Source organism: Mycteria americana, chromosome 14 (assembly GCF_035582795.1).
Source record: "Mycteria americana isolate JAX WOST 10 ecotype Jacksonville Zoo and Gardens chromosome 14, USCA_MyAme_1.0, whole genome shotgun sequence".
Lineage (NCBI taxonomy): Eukaryota > Metazoa > Chordata > Aves > Ciconiiformes > Ciconiidae > Mycteria > Mycteria americana.
The window spans coordinates 6,663,434-6,681,827 of record NC_134378.1 but is presented as its reverse complement, the minus strand read 5'-3'; the positions used below and the strand labels follow the sequence as shown (position 1 = coordinate 6,681,827).

Genomic DNA, 18,394 nt, shown 5'->3' with positions numbered 1-18,394 from the left:
ACCTCTGGGAGATGGCTCGAGGTCTGGGTATTTCACATAAACCAACTGACCGCTTTTGGAGGCGGCTGACCTGAGCTGGATCTCGGTGGGATGTCTGGGAGAAAGAGAGCCCTTACCGACCCGAGCTGAAGTGTCTACAGCAAAGACGCTGATTCACAGGGCAAAAACGCAAGCAGCGCAGTGGCAAGCAAGAGGTGTGCAGCATTCCTCCTCCCTGACACGCTGCTGCAGGCACCAAAGCACGTTACGGAGCAAAAGAAAACAGCCCCTTCCCCAGCAAACACAGAGAATTACCCACCTTTCTAGGAACGGGACATCCATCTGCAAAAGAAGAAGCACAAGCGTTAGGTTTGCGCTCAATCTCACCAACGCGTGTGAAAGCACAAACTGATCCAGAAGGTACCGGGGATAGCAAACCAGCGCTGCGCAGCTCTGCTTTCCTACAGCCACTGCTCCCACACCGCCTCCCCCGTCCCCAGCAGCCCACGCAGCCCGTGCTAACCAGCCTAAAGCAATAACTTCTTTACTCCCTGTCATTCCTGGCCCAGAGGTAGGAGATAAAAGCTGTTAGCTGAGGGCAGCAAGGTTAAAAAGGCAATTAAGAGGGAATGCCCAGTAACAAATATGGTCTCTCCCTCCCTTTCCCGGCCCTGGAGAATTCAGCTCTTACCATTTTCTGGGCACTGAACATCAGGCTGCGGTAGAGCTGTGCAAACTGCCCATACGTGATATCCCCGTTCCTCTGCTCCACGTCCTGTGGCAAAAAAAAACCCCAGAGGTTTTACAGGGGCCACAAGCAACTCTGCACGGCCCGAGGCTCCTGCCAGGATTCCCGGGGGAAAAGGAGAAGGAAAAGGCCAAAGCCTGGCCAGACGTTGCCTCCTACCTCTGCACATCTCTGCTGGGGCCAGTGGGGCCCCGTAGTACCCAGGACACAGGCACATCCTAAAGCAAGTTACGTGATTCCCCAAGCTCGCCCACATAAAGGCATCACAGCGCTGATAAAAGTGTTACTGCTTACTTGAATAGTTACAAAAGGATCATTTTAATTTTTTGTTTGCAGAGAGCATCTGAAGTGCCTGGGAACTGTAAGACCCAAAGCGGATGCTCTCCTCTGGCCTCGGAGTTTAGTGCTGGTGGAAGCGGCTGGTCATCACGAGACGCCCCGTCGTTCCTGGGTCTGCAGTGACGCTGGCGGAGCCAGCCGCCTGTCACTCGGTGGCAGCGGGCTGCAGGACCCGGGCTGCAGGACCAGCTGGCCTCGCTGCCTCTCCTGCCGCACTCTGCCCCACCAGGGCAAAGCCCGAGACCGGAGCCAGGAGCAATGAGGGGAGCGGGGGAGGCAGGGTGGGGTAAAGAGAGGGCGCTGGCCACAAACGGGCCAGGGTGCGGCACCCAGTGGGAGCTGGCACCTCTTCAGTCGCCGCCGTGGGTGGGGGCCCTCCCGGGAAAGGCTGGGAGCCTCTGCAATATGCAAACGTGCCGTGGGAGTTTAACCACCAGCAGGTTCTGCTCAAAGGCAGGCAACAGGCTGCCGAGGGTCCCCGGCGCGAACGAGGGGAGCAGAGGGGTCGCACGCTCACCGTGAGTCTCTCCCGCAGGAACCTCATGTTGGGGACCCGGTAGTTGACCTGAGACAGCATGTTCTTCAGATCCTTGGCGGAGATCCTGGCTCGGCAGGGGAAAGAGGGGAAACACGTTCAGCAGCTCTGGGACGGAGGGGTCTCACCCTGGGCCCCGGACAGCCCATGCACTGAGCGGCCATGCCCAAAGGGGCATCATCTGTGACACACGAGGACGGATGCGCGACCCCAGAAGGGTGCCGGGGTCGGGACCAAAGGCAGAACAGAAGAACGTTTTCCACCCCAATGAACTCTGCATCTACGCTGCACGTGGGGAGCAGAGAGAGGTGCCTGCGTCCCAGTGGGAACTGCGAGCACTGCTCCTGCGAGCTCCCAACACTGCAGGGCGAGTCCCAGCACTCTCATCCCGCTCGAGCCGATGCTGCAACAGGCGCTTATTGCCTACTGCTTTACGGGAATGACCGGGGAGAAGCATTTTTCAAGTATTTGTGCCCCAACATGGCTGCTGGGTGACCAAATCCCTTCCAAAACCCACTCCCTGGCCTGTGGAAGGAGCTGGAGGAGGGCAGCCTTTGCAAGTGGTTTGGACCCTGCTAATTTTATCCTAAAGAGAGGAAAAAAGCCATTTTCAGTGTCTAGCCACAGGCACAGCGCTGCCACGTCGTGCCCAGCCGCGCTCCCCAGCCATTGCCACGCACCCCGCTGGCACAGGGCAGCCAGCGCGGCCGTCCTCCCCCGAGCCCTTCACACCAAACGTGCCAGTTCCCGGACTGGGGAGGGCTCCGATGCCAACCCCAAGCGGGATCCGCACCCAGGCGGGCAGAGACAGGCAGCAAGGAGCCCTGGGCCGCCCCTGCCTGCTCCAGCGTTGTTCCCCCACGGAGGAACGGCCCTGAAGCGAGAAAAAAATGCGCATGCTTTCCATCTGCAGGATTTAAGAAGCCGAGAGGTCTGCGTGCAATCATTTTCTGGCAGCTCCTGCCTTAAAAGCAAGTCCTCCGAGTCTGCCCCAGCAGTCACAGATGCTGCTTTTGCCCCGCACTGAGCAAGCGGGAGCCCAGGACCCTACAGGATGCTCCCCCATCCGGCAAAGCGTAGGGCGGGTCTGGCCCTGGGAACGCTTACGGCTTTGGGGCACAAATATAAATATGCCAGGGAAGATGATGTCCTGTGCAGGGGCCCTGCTGTCATCTGCAGCGGTGTGGAGGGGCAGCGTGAACCGCGTCTCTTTTACACTCTCCCCTGGAAACGGGGTGATGTCAAACGACACAGAAAGGCGGAGGGATGGAGGGAGCCCCAGGGAGAGGGAGAAACCGGCTGGTGTCAGGCGCTGCAGAGACGAGGGCCTCCGCAGCCGGCGGGACACAGAGCACCCTTGTTTCTGGGCTCAGAGCCGCGAGCGGCCGGGATGCACGCACGGCCAGAGCAGGACCTGGCCCCGCTCCCGTGCCGTGCCCAAAGCCAGCACCCGGCCGGCCGAGGACCGTGCAGACAGCGTCCTGCCGCTCGCTGGCAGGACAGGAAAAACAAAAAAGCTGGCAAATGGCACCAGGTCCCCTTCCCTCCCGGCTGTATGAGCTACAGAGCCAGCAACACGCCCGCAGCACGAGCAGCAGCGCTGGTGTCTCCCCCCTGCACCTCCACCGGCCCCGGCAGGAGAAGTTACCCCTGGGGCTCAGGGTGAGCGTTTTGGGGAGGGGAGCCTGCCCTTTCCCTTCTCCAGCGCACCCAGCATCCACGGCCACGTGCAGGGTGCTGTGCAACCCCCAGGGCAGGGGGGTCCCAGCTACGGGGTCCTGGGTGACGGGGAAATGGGGCGATGTGGAGGGGAGCGAGCCAGGAGCGCAACAGCGGCTCGTGAGAGATGCCCTCACGCGTCAAGGACCACGGCCCGCAGCAGCTCTCGTGGGACGCCTGACAGGACACCCAGAGCCCCCAGGGCCACCCAGCAGCAGTTCCCCCTTGGCGAGGGGCTGAGACTGCAGAAAAGCTCTTGGAGAAAGAGCAGGAGGGGCTGCGGCAACAGAACCGGCACGGGGCTGGAGACCCGCTGGAGCCAGCACCCGGCGCTGGTGATGCTGGGCTGTTTCACAGGGAGGTGTGGGACCAGGGCACTGCTCGTCGATGTGACAGCACCGGGAGAGGCAAGGGCAAACCCTGTAAAAGCTGTGACCAGCATTTCCCTCTGCTTCGGTAGGAGGATGAGGTACGGAAGGATTTTATTTACTGTGTGTTAAAGTGTTGGAGACCTTGGATAAACAGCTTGGTAGTATTTTGAGACTTGAAAGTAAAAACCAAATAAATAAACTAATTTCTTCTACGGAAGTTTTTTAAGGTTTCATGACAAACAGGCCAAAGGACAGATCCAGCCCTCTCACAGGGGATGAAAACATTCCCCGCCCCGGCCTCCAGTGCTGTAACTCTGCTCCCAGCCCCGGGCAGCTCTCCTAGCCAGAGGTGAAACACTCTCCTCCGCAGCAGTTAGGAAAAAAAACCCCAGCATCCTGTTATCCTCCTCTTTCCACCTAACCTCCCTTGGAAAAACAAATACCCAAAGGCCCAGCAGCCAGTGAAAACAGCCAACATCTGCGGTGTGCTGGAAGGTATGCGCAGGCACCCAGCCGCGAGAAGGCGGAAAGGAAAGGGCTCCGGCGCAGGAGATGGGGCGCGGGGCGAGCGTGGGGTACACAAATGCCAGGAATGGTTTCTTCAGCTGCCAAAAACCTGCCCGTTCTGGAAGGGACAGAGGACAGTTTGCAAAAGAAGTGTTTTTAAAAAAAACACAACTCACTGTTCCCTTTTCGAACCCATTTCCAGGCTGAGAAGCAAAAGCAAAGAGCCCAGCGACACCAAAGTTAACGCTGAAATGCCTCATAAGGGCAAAGATTGCATCCAAGAGATGTATATGCCCCATAACTGCTGCCTCTACTTTGCAGAACACGCACGTGTGCTTGTAAAATGGGGAGACCCCAAATCTTTCTGCATTCCCCCTCTCTTGCTGTTTTGCTCCTTTCGCTGCCTGGGCTGGAGCAGCAGCTCTTCTAATTAAGCAGTTTGCATTGAAACCTCTCCCCTTGGTTGACAGGTAAGGAATATACTGTATTTTGCTGCCTTAATTCTAAATCAAAGAATCATAGAATCGTTTAGGTTGGAAAAGACCTTTAAGATCATCGAGTCCAACCGTTAACCTCGCACTGCCAAGTCCACCACTAAATGCTAATAGAAAGATGATATTAAGAAAAACAACAACAGGCTGGCTTTCAGCTCTGCTGACCATGCCTCGGGCAGATGAATCTATACATGCAATCTCTTTTGTCCTGTCGGGATGCCATTTCATCAGTTTTACTGCATAACCAGATGATAAAAAGGACCAATTTTTTCCATTTTTCCTGCATTCATCCTCCAAAACCCCCACGCAGCCACCCCTGCACCTGCCTCAGTGCTCTCCATTGCTGAAATAGGAAATATTACACCCAGTCACCAGTGAAAACCAGTACACCGCGTGTAAAACCCAAGCCTGGATCTGAAAGGTTCGTGGCATACGCAGAGCAGCTGCAACAGATTAAAGGTGCCTCTCCTTCCCTTTCTGCTTCGGCGAGGGTTTATCCCTCCTCCGCAAAACCCCCATGCACGCAACGGTGCTCTCGCCACGCCACAATATAAATCATTGCAAAGGCAAAAATGTCCCGTGCAGCGGGATTTCCCCAAAGCAACGCACTCCCGCTCCGCTCCCAGATGCAGACAGGTTGAATTTAACCCCCGGCTGCCCGAGAGCGGGGCCGTCTGCCCGTCCTGGCTGTCACAGGGCAGCGTGCTGCAGCTGGGAGGGAGGGACACAGCAGCGGGGACCAAAGCGGGATGAGAGGACCCGCTCGCTTCTCGTGATGAGTACAGAGCAGTGATTTTCGCCTGCCGACCCACAGGACGGACCTGTCTGACCGCGGTCGCCCACGGCTCCCCAGCAGCATGTCCCTGGCACAGCTGGGTTTGCAGGCGGGTTTCTTGGCAGGAGCTTGCTTCAAGGCTGAGAAGGACTCCAGGGCTCAGGGTGAAACGTGGAAATCGGTAGCAGGGTGAGATCAATGGCATCAGCAAGGACCAAGCGGAGGATGCTCTGGAGCCCAGAGATCTGCCCGGTGCTCTGCAGTGAGCCCTGCCTGGGCACCCGGGCACGTAAAGGGGGGACACAGATGGGACCCAGGTGCTCCACCGCAGCCGCGGGGCACAAGCTGATGTGTGAGCGATGTCTCCAGCACTGCCCTCTGCGGAGCAGGGCTGGAGGAATCCCCCTGCCCCAGGGGAGCACAGTAATGTGAAAACCAATGCTGAAAGGTTAATGGGCTCGGTTAACATCACGGGGGAAAAGCGCGTCCTGGGGATGAAAGGAGGCAAATAACAGCACCTCGGGAAGAGCAGACCGGCAGCCGGCGTGCGGCCAGGGAAAGCAGGCGACCGCAGCAGCGGCAGAAAGCAGCGCGTGGTGGAACTCGCCTCCTCGACAGGGAAACGTCCCTTCCCTTAGCTCCTCATGACGGGCCATGACCCAATTCCCTTCCCTTACCTTCTCACGACGGGTTCAAGTGTGACATTTCACCTGCGAGGACATCACTAAGCATTCACCCAAGATCCCCACAAGCAGTGGCCCTGCTGCAGCCCATCAGCCTAGAAGCCAAGCAGTGGGATGATCCATGGCCTCATGGACCTCAGAGGAGGAGAATAAACCAAACAGGGTGGAGACTAACAAACACAACCCAGGTCAGCCCTGACGGGGTGGCCACAGCCACTTGTTGGCTCTTTGGTGTCTGCCTCCTCGGGCGATGCCCGCTGGGGGTGAAGGTGTTTCACGGCTACGGGCTCTCAAGGTGCTACTGGGTCTAAACAGCTGGGAAATAGGTCAGGGAAACAAGACAATATTTTTATGCTTTTTTAATGGAGTGAAAACCAGCCAGGGAAGTATTGGGACTTGAATTAAGGTTTCTTGGAAATGAAAATTAAAAACCTAAAGAACCCAACAAAAAATCCAAAGCAAAGGCTGGCGTTTCAAGTCAAAGGCAAACCTTTCCAGCCCAAACCCTTCTATGAGCGTGCATGTCTGTGCAAGCGAGGGTTTTCTCTCTTCTTACCTGTCTTCCCTGTTGCGATCCAGCGAGTAGAACTGCTTCCGGAGCCACCTAAATGGAAAGGCACAAACACGCACGCGCTTAGCCCAGCTCCACAACAACAAGCCCGTTTGGTTTGCTGCTGTCTCTGGAAGATGCGCAACGCCATGCCGTCCACTCCCACAGCCCTCCTTCCCACCAGAGAACTTGGCTCTGCCCCCCTTCCAGAGGCAGCCTACCCTATTTTCATGCAGGCAACATGCTCCCCTTTAAAACTGTCTCTGCCTGAAAGTGAGTCCGCAGATAAGACAAAAAAATCAAAGGTATTCTCTTCTACATGCCTCTAGCACCGAACTGCTACAGGTAATACGGCTGCGCAGACATAAAAACATCTGGTTTGTGGTAAAGCTCCTTTTCCTGCACGCATGTGAGATCAACTCTGGCCACAGACGATGCAGCACAGCGGGGCAGCGGGATGAAGCCTCTCGAGTGCAGAGGCAGGAGTGCCAGGTCAGCGCCGCCCAGAGAGGGAATGAGATGTCACCGTGCTCACCTTTTTCTGTCAAAAAAGGACAGAAAAGGGAAAAAAAAGAAAACAAGTGCAGGACAAGGACAAGTTCCTCACCTTTCAATCTGCAGGGGGGTGGCAGCCCTTAGAGTGTCTGCCACCAGCCAGTTCAGCCCCTTGATCCACATATTGACCTCGTCCTCGGAAGTGGCTGTGGAAAGTGCACAGGAGAAATGGGAGGAAGGGACGCAGAAGCTGATCACCAACCCAAACCTCTTGGGACTATCCCCAGCATCTTATATCCCCTATTCCTTCCTTCATCCCCTTTCTGATAACAGCTCCCTCCCAGGCAGATGCTCTGGCTGGCTCCTCTCCCTGCCCAGCTCCTGCTCCCCTCCCGTGGGCCGTACGTGGCTGGAGGGACCCCTTGCCCCTGCACGTCACGCCCTCTCCTCCCTTCAGTGCCCGAGAGCTGGGGCGGCTATCTTTGTCCCCCGGCAGTAACGCTCTGGCTGGCCTGGGTGACAGGCCAGCACCTGCTTGGGAATGCGTGCCAGCTCCTCCATAACCTCCCTGTCAGCAGCTCCATCCTTCCAGAGGGCAGAAGCGCTGTCTCTGTCCCTGCGTCCCGCAGCCCTAGCCAGAAGGCAGATCTGCCATGGACGTTAAGGAGTCAGCATGACTGCCTCCATCGGTGCTTGTCTACGTGGGTTTAAACAAGACACGAGACTGCGTACTCGTAGCAGAAAAAGATATCGTCCGTCAGCTGAACTGCAGCCAGTGATTACGAGCCTGTCCTGCATCTGAACAGGAGGAGGCTCAACAACATAAACCTCCCCTCTCTCAGTAGCAAACCAGAAGGCTGGGTGCTCCAAGTCCAGCTTAAGTCAACAGACAAGGCATTGAGGAAAGCGGAGACCAACACCTGAGAGGCAGCGAGGCTTCGTGAGTTACCGTTTGCTACTGGCAACGTGTTCTCGCTCAGAATTGCAAAGCAGAAACGAGTGAGGTTTTCCCACCTCATGCGTCGGGCCGGTTACCACAACGCAGCTGATGATGCCAACATGCCAAGCTGAGATAAAACACTTGATTTCAAGCACACATTTGAACTAGGGGCTTCAGTTCACCCAACTTCTGGGTTTACCAGACGAATTAACTGACTTAACTAGGGGTTGAACACGTATCCTTCAGGGAACCGGTGTCACCTTCTTCCAAAGACACCCCCTTGGTGTGGCGAAAAGAGCATGAAAAAGGGATATGTTCCAGCTCACTCATGGAAGGATGCATCGGAAGTTTGGGTCCTGTGGTGATGAGGTGCCTGCCCAACCCTGCCTTTGCACAGCCCCGGGGCCACGAGTGCTTTACCTTGCAAGCTGAGGGTCTTCAGCCGGAATTCTGTGCCATAGAGGACAACAAAGCAGTGAGACTGGTCCGGTCGGAAACATGGATCTTCCTGGTACCGGTCAAAATCACGTGAGTTTTTTCCCGGACGAATCTCTTTGATTTCACGAATATCCACTAAAAGAAACGGAAAACAAAAGGGGAGTTCAGCGAATAGCCTGACATTCCCATGAAGATGGAGGAGAAGGAAGGGCACGGATAAAGCGGTGTTAGTCATCTGAAGAGCTGGATTACCACCCGTTACGTGATGGCAGACCCAGGCACGCCTATGGCACTGGGGTACCAGGCTCTGGGCGGCAAACTGTGTTTCCCGGCTATGCGGGAAAGCAAGGACGGGACGGCTGCCCTGGCCCAGGCAGAGAGCTGACAGACGTCCGAGGACAGCGGGCAGGTTCTGGGGATGGTGCCTTGTAGAGGGACTCGCTGCATTCAGGCAACAAGTGACCATCACGGCAGCCTCCCCGTCCTCTCCTGCCACCGCTGATGGCAGGGGCTGAAAAGACAGCCAGAGCTCTAGCACGGCACCGCCAGCCTGGTCCCCAGCACAGCCACGAGTGCCCAGGTCCTCCCAGAGAAGTTGCCCACACTTCTCACCTTTGACAAGCCCTTCAAGAGCCCCAGCTTGCTCCTCAACCTTTCAAAGCAGCACAGAGATCTTACCACTTATCTTGCACATCTCTCTTGCCACGCCGCATGTGGCTGTGCACGCACACAAGCCTGTAAGCACAGCCCCTTCCTACTGGTTCCCTAGGAAGCCTCCCCAGCCACCACCCCCTATTTACCTCTGTGTCCCCCAAGAAGGGTTGGACGTCTCACCCCCAGGCCGGACGAGCAGAGAGCAGTGCTACCGCTACTGCAAGCTCCTTCACCCTTTAGCTTCACACTTCACGCTTTCCTCTTCCTCCACCCAACATACATCTGCAAGCTGCACTTTTTTTTTTGTCTTTCAAGACAGCAACTTTTCTTTTTTTTTTTTTTAAAGAAAGCTTTTCTACAGAGGTGAACCCTCTGAGGGCACAGCCTCCTGCCCTGCTGGATGAAATCCTGTTTGCAGCTATTGCATCTTACAAATGCCATAGATTTAAGATCCACTCCTCTCCAAATTAAAGTTAGATACTGAAACTTGAGTTGACTCTTGGTTTAAACAACTTGATGGTGCCCCTGCCTCCCCCCTCCCCACTTTCACCCTAAATTATGTCTGCATTTTCTGGCATCTCCCCCCTGCCCCATTAGCATCCTCCCAGCTCCTCTGAGCACAACCAGGGCAGACCCTGCCTTCATACACGCACCATCTTCACCAAGAAAACTCTGTCCTTCCCTAGCCAAAGAGGGATAAAATGTTTATCACCTCCGGGTAGTGTTCAGAAGGCCACAGAGGAAAGCATAATGCAAGGACAACCAAGCCCAACCTCTGGAGATCCAATTGTGGTGGATCTGCCACAGCTCTGGAGCAGATTCAACTGCAGCAACCCCACCGTGCTTGCAGGCAGAATCCCCCTCCCCACCTCACTGCCAAACACCTTCTAGAGAGAAAACATTAGAAAAAGCATGAAAACAGCCAAATCTACGGAGATCATTTGAATTACAGACACCACCAGGGAGGTCTGGTATCAACAACCTAAACATATGCAAGGTGCTGGTCAGAACTAGAGCTGAGGGAGGTGGGATAACAGCTCAGGGCTCCTACCTCTCACAGTCACACATAGAACGAGTCCCATGGACTTTATTTTTTAAAAAATGGCTTAATTTTGAACCTGTGGCAGCAGCAGAGGGGGTTATTGTCGGGGGGCAAGCCCAGATTGCAGAGGAAAGCTCAGAAAATTGTCTTTCTGAGCTTCAAGCATCTCTTGCCAGATGGGAGACGGCAGGGTCCTGGGTCATGAAGCTGGTAATTCAGTTGGACAGCGCGTTACCCTGCCCGGGGCTGGGGCTGGTGACTCCAAGGAGCTGTGCTTATGTTTCTTATCCTCATGCACATCCATAATGTCAACATGCTTCCTCCAGGCAATGGCTGAAGAGGGCAAGATGAGCTGCAAGCAACCAAGCCATGGTCAAATGGGGCCCACCAGATGATGGCTAGGGCAGAGCAGGCAGCACCACCATCACATCAGGCTTCTGGGACACGGGGACAGCATCGTTCTGAAGATACTCCTTAGGTTATAGGGCTGGTGTCACACCTCAGCAGCTGTCCCTGGTGGGCCAACCCAAAGGTGACCAAGCGTAAGGCAGCAGTGTGACCACAAGGGACGGCCCAGGGTGGCGAGAGCCGACCCAGGCAGGTCCTGGCAGCGAACGGCAGGGCAAATCCCGGCGTGGGGCTGGCGAGGAGGCAGACCTGCCTGCCCACGCGTGTGGGTGGTGAATCTGATGGTGCAGTTACAACATCATCCTGGCAGGTTCAGCTGTGGCTCGTGGAGAAAAGGAGCAGATAACTCCAACCAGCTACGTCAGAGCTGTGCTCCTCTGCAAAGGGCAGCTGTGAGCGTGCCGGAGCACTACATGCCAAGCGAGGAGAAGGAGCTGAAGAGACGCTGGTAAGGGAGCATCTCGCAGCCTCCCTCCCCGGAGGAAATTCTGGGAAAGGACTCTCATTGCCATAAAACAACGAGAAAACAACAACAGCAACAAGAAAAAAAAAAAACCCCAAACCCAAGAATCTTTGCTTCCTGGAAAAATAGTTTCTTAAATGCTCGGGGGAATCAAATAACAACATTTCTGAGTCACGTTTCCAAAGCAGATGATGCTTCTGAGCAATGCGGGACGAAGATTACTGCAAACCTGGCGTGTAATTCATCCCAATTAAACTCCACTTACTGCACTCACTGTGGATCGACTCGCCTTTCATTTCAATTTACCGCAGTTTAAAACTAGACAGAAATGTGACCTGCTCATCACCCGCAGCAGCAGCCGACAGCACTGAACAGCATCGCGAGAGATGACGCTCACTGCAAACGAACACCACGGCAAGCCAGACACAGGGCTTGACTTTGGGGAGACTCGCAAACCCTACCCGAGGAGCGCGGGATCCTCTCTTGGCAGGAGACACCGTGCAGCACCGTGGGTGTGCATCTGGAGAGGACGGCAGCCTGCTCACTGCCTGACGCAGGAGGTATCCAGAGTGACCACTGCAATAACCCTCCAAAGCTCATCAACTCGGGACAAGAGCACGGAAAGACCCACTTCCTTGGGGCTGCAAAGGGAGGACAGACGAGCTCCCTAAAATAAGCAAGGGTGTGACTTTTTAAAGGCATCACCTACCCTTTGGAAATGAGCTGGCTGGAAGTTCAAACGTTAGCGTGCCCTGCTGTAACCTGCCCATGTGCTCACATCCTTAGTGACACAGCATGTTATTTAGCCCTTAAAAAAACGTATCGCAGTTAAGGTCTTTGCATCCAGGACGTGCACGGCAGGGCCGAAGACCAATCCTGTCTTTGAAGGATGCAGGGCTTGACCAACGCAGTGGGAAAGAACTGGCAGCTGGGTTTTCATGGTAGTTTACCAGGCAATAACTACTGAAGGAAGGTGCCAGAATATTAATGGCCTTCCTTTGCATCACGCTGCAAGCGCCTCGTCTCCGCTTCAGGATGCCGCAGCGTGCTAACTATGCCCTGCACTCACCTCTCGCTGCACGGAGCACCAGCGGGTTAGTAAGAAAGACAGAGCTATTGTTCCAAACTGCATACCTAAAATCCACGCAGTGGAGAGAGCCCCGGAGCAAGCAAGGCACTTCTCAAAGACAGAAGCACGCAGGGAATTCCTAGGGTGAAGGGCAGCCTCTGCGAGGACCACACGCCCGGAGGGAGCGGGGTAAAAACCTCCAGCCCACACATGCTTGCAGCTGCTTGCTCATCTCTCTCATCCTCCCAAACATGCCTGCATGTGCTGGGGAGAAGGCGGTTCACGGTTTGGCTTGTGCAGCCCTCTGCTTGCCGCAGAGCAGCAGATCAGCCTCTCGAACGGCACTGTCTCCACTGACTCAAACACCTTCCCGGCCCCCTTGCAGCATGGAAGGAAATGACTCTCAGCAGGAAGCGCAGCAAGCACAAATGTCACCATCCCGACCAAGCAAGTGCCGAAACGCTGCTTCCCTGCCCCGGCCCCTGCCTCCGTCCCCCCCCCGGCCCTCCCCGCAGCACCCCTCTGCCAGCACAGGACGGGAGCCACCGCGCGTGGGGGAAGGAGAGATGAAGGCGTCTCGCTACACCCCCGGTCTCGCCGGAGTTTTCTCTAGCTGATTTTGCTCGTGTCAGCGCCGCGAGTTGCTGCAGCTCCTGAGGGTAACCCCAGCTTTGCACAGCACCAGCCAGGGCCGCTGCCGCAGGAGCGCACGGCCGAGCGGGTGGGTTTTGCAGCCTGGGCTGAGCACTGCTCAGCCTCAGCTTTGCTACTGGCAGGAAGGCTGCAGGCAAGCTTGCGACCAGCTTGGGGGCCTGCAGGCAAGGAAGGCAGAGCCTACAAGCCCCATCTCCCCTTGCCCTCCCCTGGCTCGCACTAACTCCTCTCTCCCACGCCCAGGTACCACTCTCCCCATCCTCCTGCCCGTCCCCCCCACCACCGCCGGGGCCAGGCACGTTATTCCAGACAATAAACCAAACTCCAACCCGTAACTATTTCCACCGCAGCGTGCAAAAGCCCCCAGTCAAACACAGCCATCTCCGCGCACCCCGGCCGCCCTCCTGCCCGTAAACAGGAAACCCGGCGCCCGTGCCAGCCTCCCTGCCCTCCCAGGCTTGGGCCACCTTTGTCTTTTAATCCCCCCCAGCCTGCTCCCACCGTGGTTGCTGCAGCAAGTGCCACTGGCTGCGGATCCCACGCACTTGGATCTGCTCGCCAGCGCCTGCGTTTACTCGGGCAGAGCCCTGCGGCTTTGCAAACCTGCAGGGAGGGTTGTGGGGGGAGTCCGGATCCCCCAGGGCAGGCAGGCAGGGGAACCTGGCAGCCATCCTTGAGCAGGGAGTGGAAATTAAAGAGGAGAGGGCAGACGAGTAGAGGCGAGCTGGAAGCATGGCAGAGGCTCTCCACAAGTGCAATGAATGGAGAACTGCAGAGGGCACGCTGGAAATGACATCTAACCACGGCTCCGCCGCCCTCTGCACCAGCAAGCTCCCCAGGTGAGTGGTGGCGCGGGCTCTGTGACAGTGGCCCATGAGTCCCACCATGGGTCCGCACCATGGTTCCTTGCTGGGAAAGACCTACCAGGGATGTGGCCACAGACTAGGGGATGAGCACCTGGTGGGGCCCCGGCACCGTGGGTCATATGCGTGCCCAGGCAGAGGAACAAGCGGCAGGTAATCCAGGATGAATCCTTCAAAGATAAGCACCCTGTCACCGAGGTGAGCCACATCTCCTCCCCAGGCCACCCTCTCCCAGACCATGCTGTGGAAGGCAGCAGTCACTGCAGAAGGTAGAAACCGGTCTTCCTCCCGTGCGGATAGTGGCAGGAGGAGGAAGAACTTGGTGCCACAGCAATAGCAGAGGTAGAAGGAAGCTCTCTGCTGGAACATAACCCCCCTGAGGTCAGGCAGGGCTGAGATCTCAGAGCAGGGACCAGCAGCAAGCAGGGGCAGATGAGCAGCGGATGAGACAGGAGGCCTGGAGCACGCTGGCCGTCCTCCAGCCCTCCCAGGCGGGTGTGCAGGCAGCAGCCAGGAGAGGCTCTGGGAAGGAGGCAGCAAAGCCCGTCCAGCCCGGAGATGCTCTAAGCTCCTCACATGGTTCCACGTTGCACGCTGAGCCGTGCCGCGGCCGTGCAAACAGGTTGTGCCCTTCACAGCCTCCCAAACTTCCCCCCAGCCTACCACCAGCAGAAAAGCCTGGCCCTCCACTTGCCTCCAGCACTTAAAAAAAAGGACATGGTCACATTTCTGGGCAAAGAGCCTTCCCTTCAGCAGGAGCGGGTTGCATCAGAAAGAAAAAGCTGACCCCAGATCCACCCCCCACATCATTTAAGAAAAAAAAAAAAAAATTACCCTCTGGTTACATGAAAACCAGATCCACCCTTGAAGTCATTTAAAACCGAAACTTCATCCAAGCCTCGTTTAACCGCTGATGGATAGGGTGTTGTAACGTGTAAGGATAAGGACACCCTGGAACGGACTCCGAGGGTTGCAAAATCTCCACCTCCAGAGGATTTTTGGAAAGTTGTAAAACTGATTAAATAAAAAAAAAAACCCAAACAAAAAAAAGCTGACAAAAAGAAGATTTAGCCCAGATTACCTTCCAGGATGGATTTAGCGGGGACAGCCTCCAAGAAAACACCCAGCCCCTCGACAAGCATGGCTCGGGGCAGTGTGTCTCTCTGGGGACAAACAGCGCGGTGACAGCCACATGGTCACCCCCAGCCCAGCCTGACCTGCTGGCTGACACGGACTGATCCTGCCCCGGGGCAGCAGAAAAGCCTCCAGGCTACTCACTCTCTCACTCTGGCAAAGAAAAAGAGATTTAAAAAAAAAAAGGTTGCCTGCTATTTAACATCGTGGATCCCACTGAGCACAACCCTGTGGTCGGCCCTAGGCTTCCCATCGCTGGAAGGGGCGATGGGCGGTCAGGCCCCCGGGGACAGGCTGCCGAGGGAGAAAGAGGAAAAAAAGGCACGACTCGTGCATGTGGGTAAAAATAAATAAGAGAAATCTATTATGCAACAGCATGGAGAACAAAGTAGTGCCATCTCTCTCTTAGTATTTCAATGGAAGCCCCCTGAAATGGATATTCAGGCCAGCACTAGACATCAAGAGCTGCAGGCGTCGAGGAGGAGCGCAGCCAGCCTTCTCCTGCTGGGGTTCACCAGCTGGTTTATCACCCCGCGAGCAACCCTGCCCAGCCCGGGGCTGCTCCGCACCCGCTCAACGCTTCGGATTTGCTGACTGCAACCAAACACCGCTCAGCAAAAAAAAAAAAAAAACCAACCAAAAATCCCCCATGATTTCAGGGGAACGGTCGAGCGTGCGCTAAGTGCTTTGCTGGACGGGGGCCAGAGCCTTCAGCACCTTGCAGTCTGGAGCCCCGTCGCCTGCCCTTCGCTATTTATCAAGCCCCTTCCGCCTGCAAAGCTCCAGGCGAGCCTGGCTTTTGTCCCCGCACGGACCCATCCCCACGTCCACCAGGGATGCCGGAGGAATCGGGCAGACAGTAACCATCTGAGCTTGAATTTGGCTGGACTGCAAAAATTAAGGCAACTCTTACAAAACGCACATTGCACCCATAATGAACGCAAAAAGTGGGGTCCCACACTCTATATCCCCTCCACAAGAAGCAAAGCGGTAACCCCAACCGATTAGAAACATATTTCAGAGGGAAGAGCCATGTGTCTCTCATTAGTATAGGTTTTCAGAGTGACGATAGCTCAACCTCTCAACCGCACAAGCTTCCCTCAATAGAGGAGACTAAGGCAGACAGCGTAACGGTGAATTAAACGTCTCTGCACAGAGACGCGGCGATGGGGTTACTGCATCCTCCTCCCAGCCGCACTCGCTGCCGCGCCTGCCATCAGCGTTGCTGTGCATCAGCTATCAGGTTTCTGAAGGACAATCCCATGCCATTAACAGATGGCTTATCCAGACAGGGCAACAAGAAACCAGCTGAGGCCTCTAATTTGACCTTACTACTTTTTCAGAGGGCAGGAGGCATTGCTGAGGCATCCATGGAGGCCAACATAAACACCAAACCAGCAGTGCCCTGTGCCCCAGCGAATCCCTCATCCTCTATGAACTAAAAACGGCCACGCTGCCCTTTTAGTGAGGCACCAAAACCCCTGTAAAAAGCTCTCTCACCCCCACTGCTGTCCTAGGGAGGGACACAGCCACCCTGGTGCTCAGGGGCCCGTTGGGTCCCAATGCTCTTGCTGCTGCAACATGCAGCTACTTCTCCTGCCTCAGGAAAGATGCAGGTGAAGCCATCTTCCCCTCCAGACCCGGCTCCGTTGTGTCTCAGGTTGCTCCAGCAAGTTGCGTCATCTCACCTGCTACCTGCATCACCAAACAGCAATTTTTGCTCCGAGCCACTGCATTTTGCTAGGAAGCAACTGTCACGTTAGCTCTACCCCAGCAGCAGCAACATCCGTGCAGAGAGCACCTTGGGAGAGAAGATACTGGGAAAAACAATAGCTCAGTGGGCTGGAGATGGGACAACAGGGAGCTCCCAGTTAGCCAGGATGACTGGGACTAGCCTGAATCTCGACTCAGATCCTGGCTCACCTCTCAACGATCTCCGTCAATCAGCGCAGAGCAGGAGGATTTGGCAGAGAGCTTAAACGCCGCCCTGGGAGCTGGCACCTCTGCCCAGGCGCCGGCAGCGCGCACCGGGCAGCCCACGCGGGGCACGCAGGGACGTGCTGGCTGCTCCGCGCAGCTGCTCTGCGGGCACCGGAGTTTCCTGCCCGCGCCTCCGGCTGCCGCTGCCTCCGCTGCGCCCCTGGGCCACGTGTCCTGCGGCTTCTGAGCTCCAGTTCCTCCCTCCCCTGTCCCCCCCCAAAATCCTTATCAACTGCAGAGGAAACTAGAGGAGATGCGCAGGGAGATTAGGAGATGCTGCGCAGCTGCGTCGGAGGAGAGGACGCGAGGAACCGCCCTTCCCTCCTCCATCCCGTGTGCCCATGTCGCGGGCTGGAGCGGGGCGGCAAAGGTCCTGCCCAGACATCGCCCTGCTCCTACACGGCACTGTGGACCTCTCCCCACGCTGACCCAGACCTTGCTGCTCCACCAGCTTTAGCCTCACACAGGTGGCCTTCAAGAGCTCACGAACATCCTCCCGATGCTAGAAGCAGAAGTAGTTGTGGGCTGGCAGCTGCCTATCCTGTATCGTCAGCACATCTCTCCTGCTTACTCTCAGCTGCAAGAAAACACGAGTTAAAAAACCAAAGCTGATCCCCCAAGTGAGCGAAGCAGGATGCCGCTGCCTCACCGTCTCTGCCCGCAGCCCAGCACAGACCAGGGATGTAAAGGCTGGCAGCTTCCACTCTGCTGGTCCGAGCCTTCCCAGGGACAACTCCACGCTCAGACCCACCTGGCCGGAGCCACCTCCGTGCCAGCACTGCCACCGTGCCCATCACCACCGCTTGGCCCCAGCGCAGCTGAGAAGGTGGCGTTGGATCCATCTTTACCTCTGGAGGGCTGCACGGCCTAGCGCAAAGCGCTCCGGCTCCTTCCCCAGCCTCCGCTGCACAGCCCCCTTGGTTGTACCCCTGGAGCTGTGGGGACGGGGAGAGCGTGTCACCAGGGGAGCCTATCAGCCCAGAGCACACCGGGCTCTGCTACAAACACCACACCAGTACGGCCATCCCAAAGCCAGGCAAGAAACCACACCACCAAATAAAGCAAAGGAGCAGAGGTGGGACGCCAATCCCGAGACACGGGCGCTTGCTGCAGTCACAGCCCAAACAGCCCAAGGCTCTGGTGGAGCACCAGGAGCCCCCCGGTCCCCAGCTCCTTCCGCGTCCCTCGAGCAGCTCTGCCTCCGGGCACCCGCAGCCAAGACCTCTCCAATGGGGAGGGCGAGGAAGAGAGGCTTGGGAGAAACGGGAGTAGGAGACACCCCCCAATGCATCCCGCCCTAACGCCAGCTAACGGCCAGCAGTTAATTAGCAGGGTTATTACAGGGAACACCTCCGCACCCCCCCAGGGATCGGCTCTGCTCTCCCGGCCGCTCTCTCCCCCGAGGCTGTTTTGCTCCCTCTCTCCCCCGAGGCTGTTTTGCTCCCGGCAGGGCTTTTGGCAGGGTTGTTTGCAGGGCACACAGGGGAGCTTGCTGGCTGCAAAAAGCAAGCGTTGCCCCGGTCCCACAGCCAGGCTCTCCTCCTCGAGCGGATG

The 18,394-nt window shown here is 56.6% G+C and overlaps 1 protein-coding gene across 4 annotated transcripts in view; it reads right to left on the bottom strand.

Annotated features, from left to right (window-relative positions):
• PLCG1 (phospholipase C gamma 1) overlaps positions 1–18,394 on the bottom strand; it is a 50,530-nt gene that overhangs the window by 18,239 nt on the left and 13,897 nt on the right. For all 4 annotated transcript variants that reach the window (XM_075517096.1, XM_075517097.1, XM_075517098.1 and 1 more), the window contains exons 2-7: positions 8,556–8,708; positions 7,308–7,401; positions 6,707–6,754; positions 1,584–1,668; positions 671–754; positions 299–321 (exon numbers count right to left, since the gene is read on the bottom strand). In XM_075517096.1, the coding sequence (XP_075373211.1) occupies positions 299–321; positions 671–754; positions 1,584–1,668; positions 6,707–6,754; positions 7,308–7,401; positions 8,556–8,708 (487 nt within the window). The remainder of the gene's footprint in view (positions 1–298; positions 322–670; positions 755–1,583; positions 1,669–6,706; positions 6,755–7,307; positions 7,402–8,555; positions 8,709–18,394) is intronic.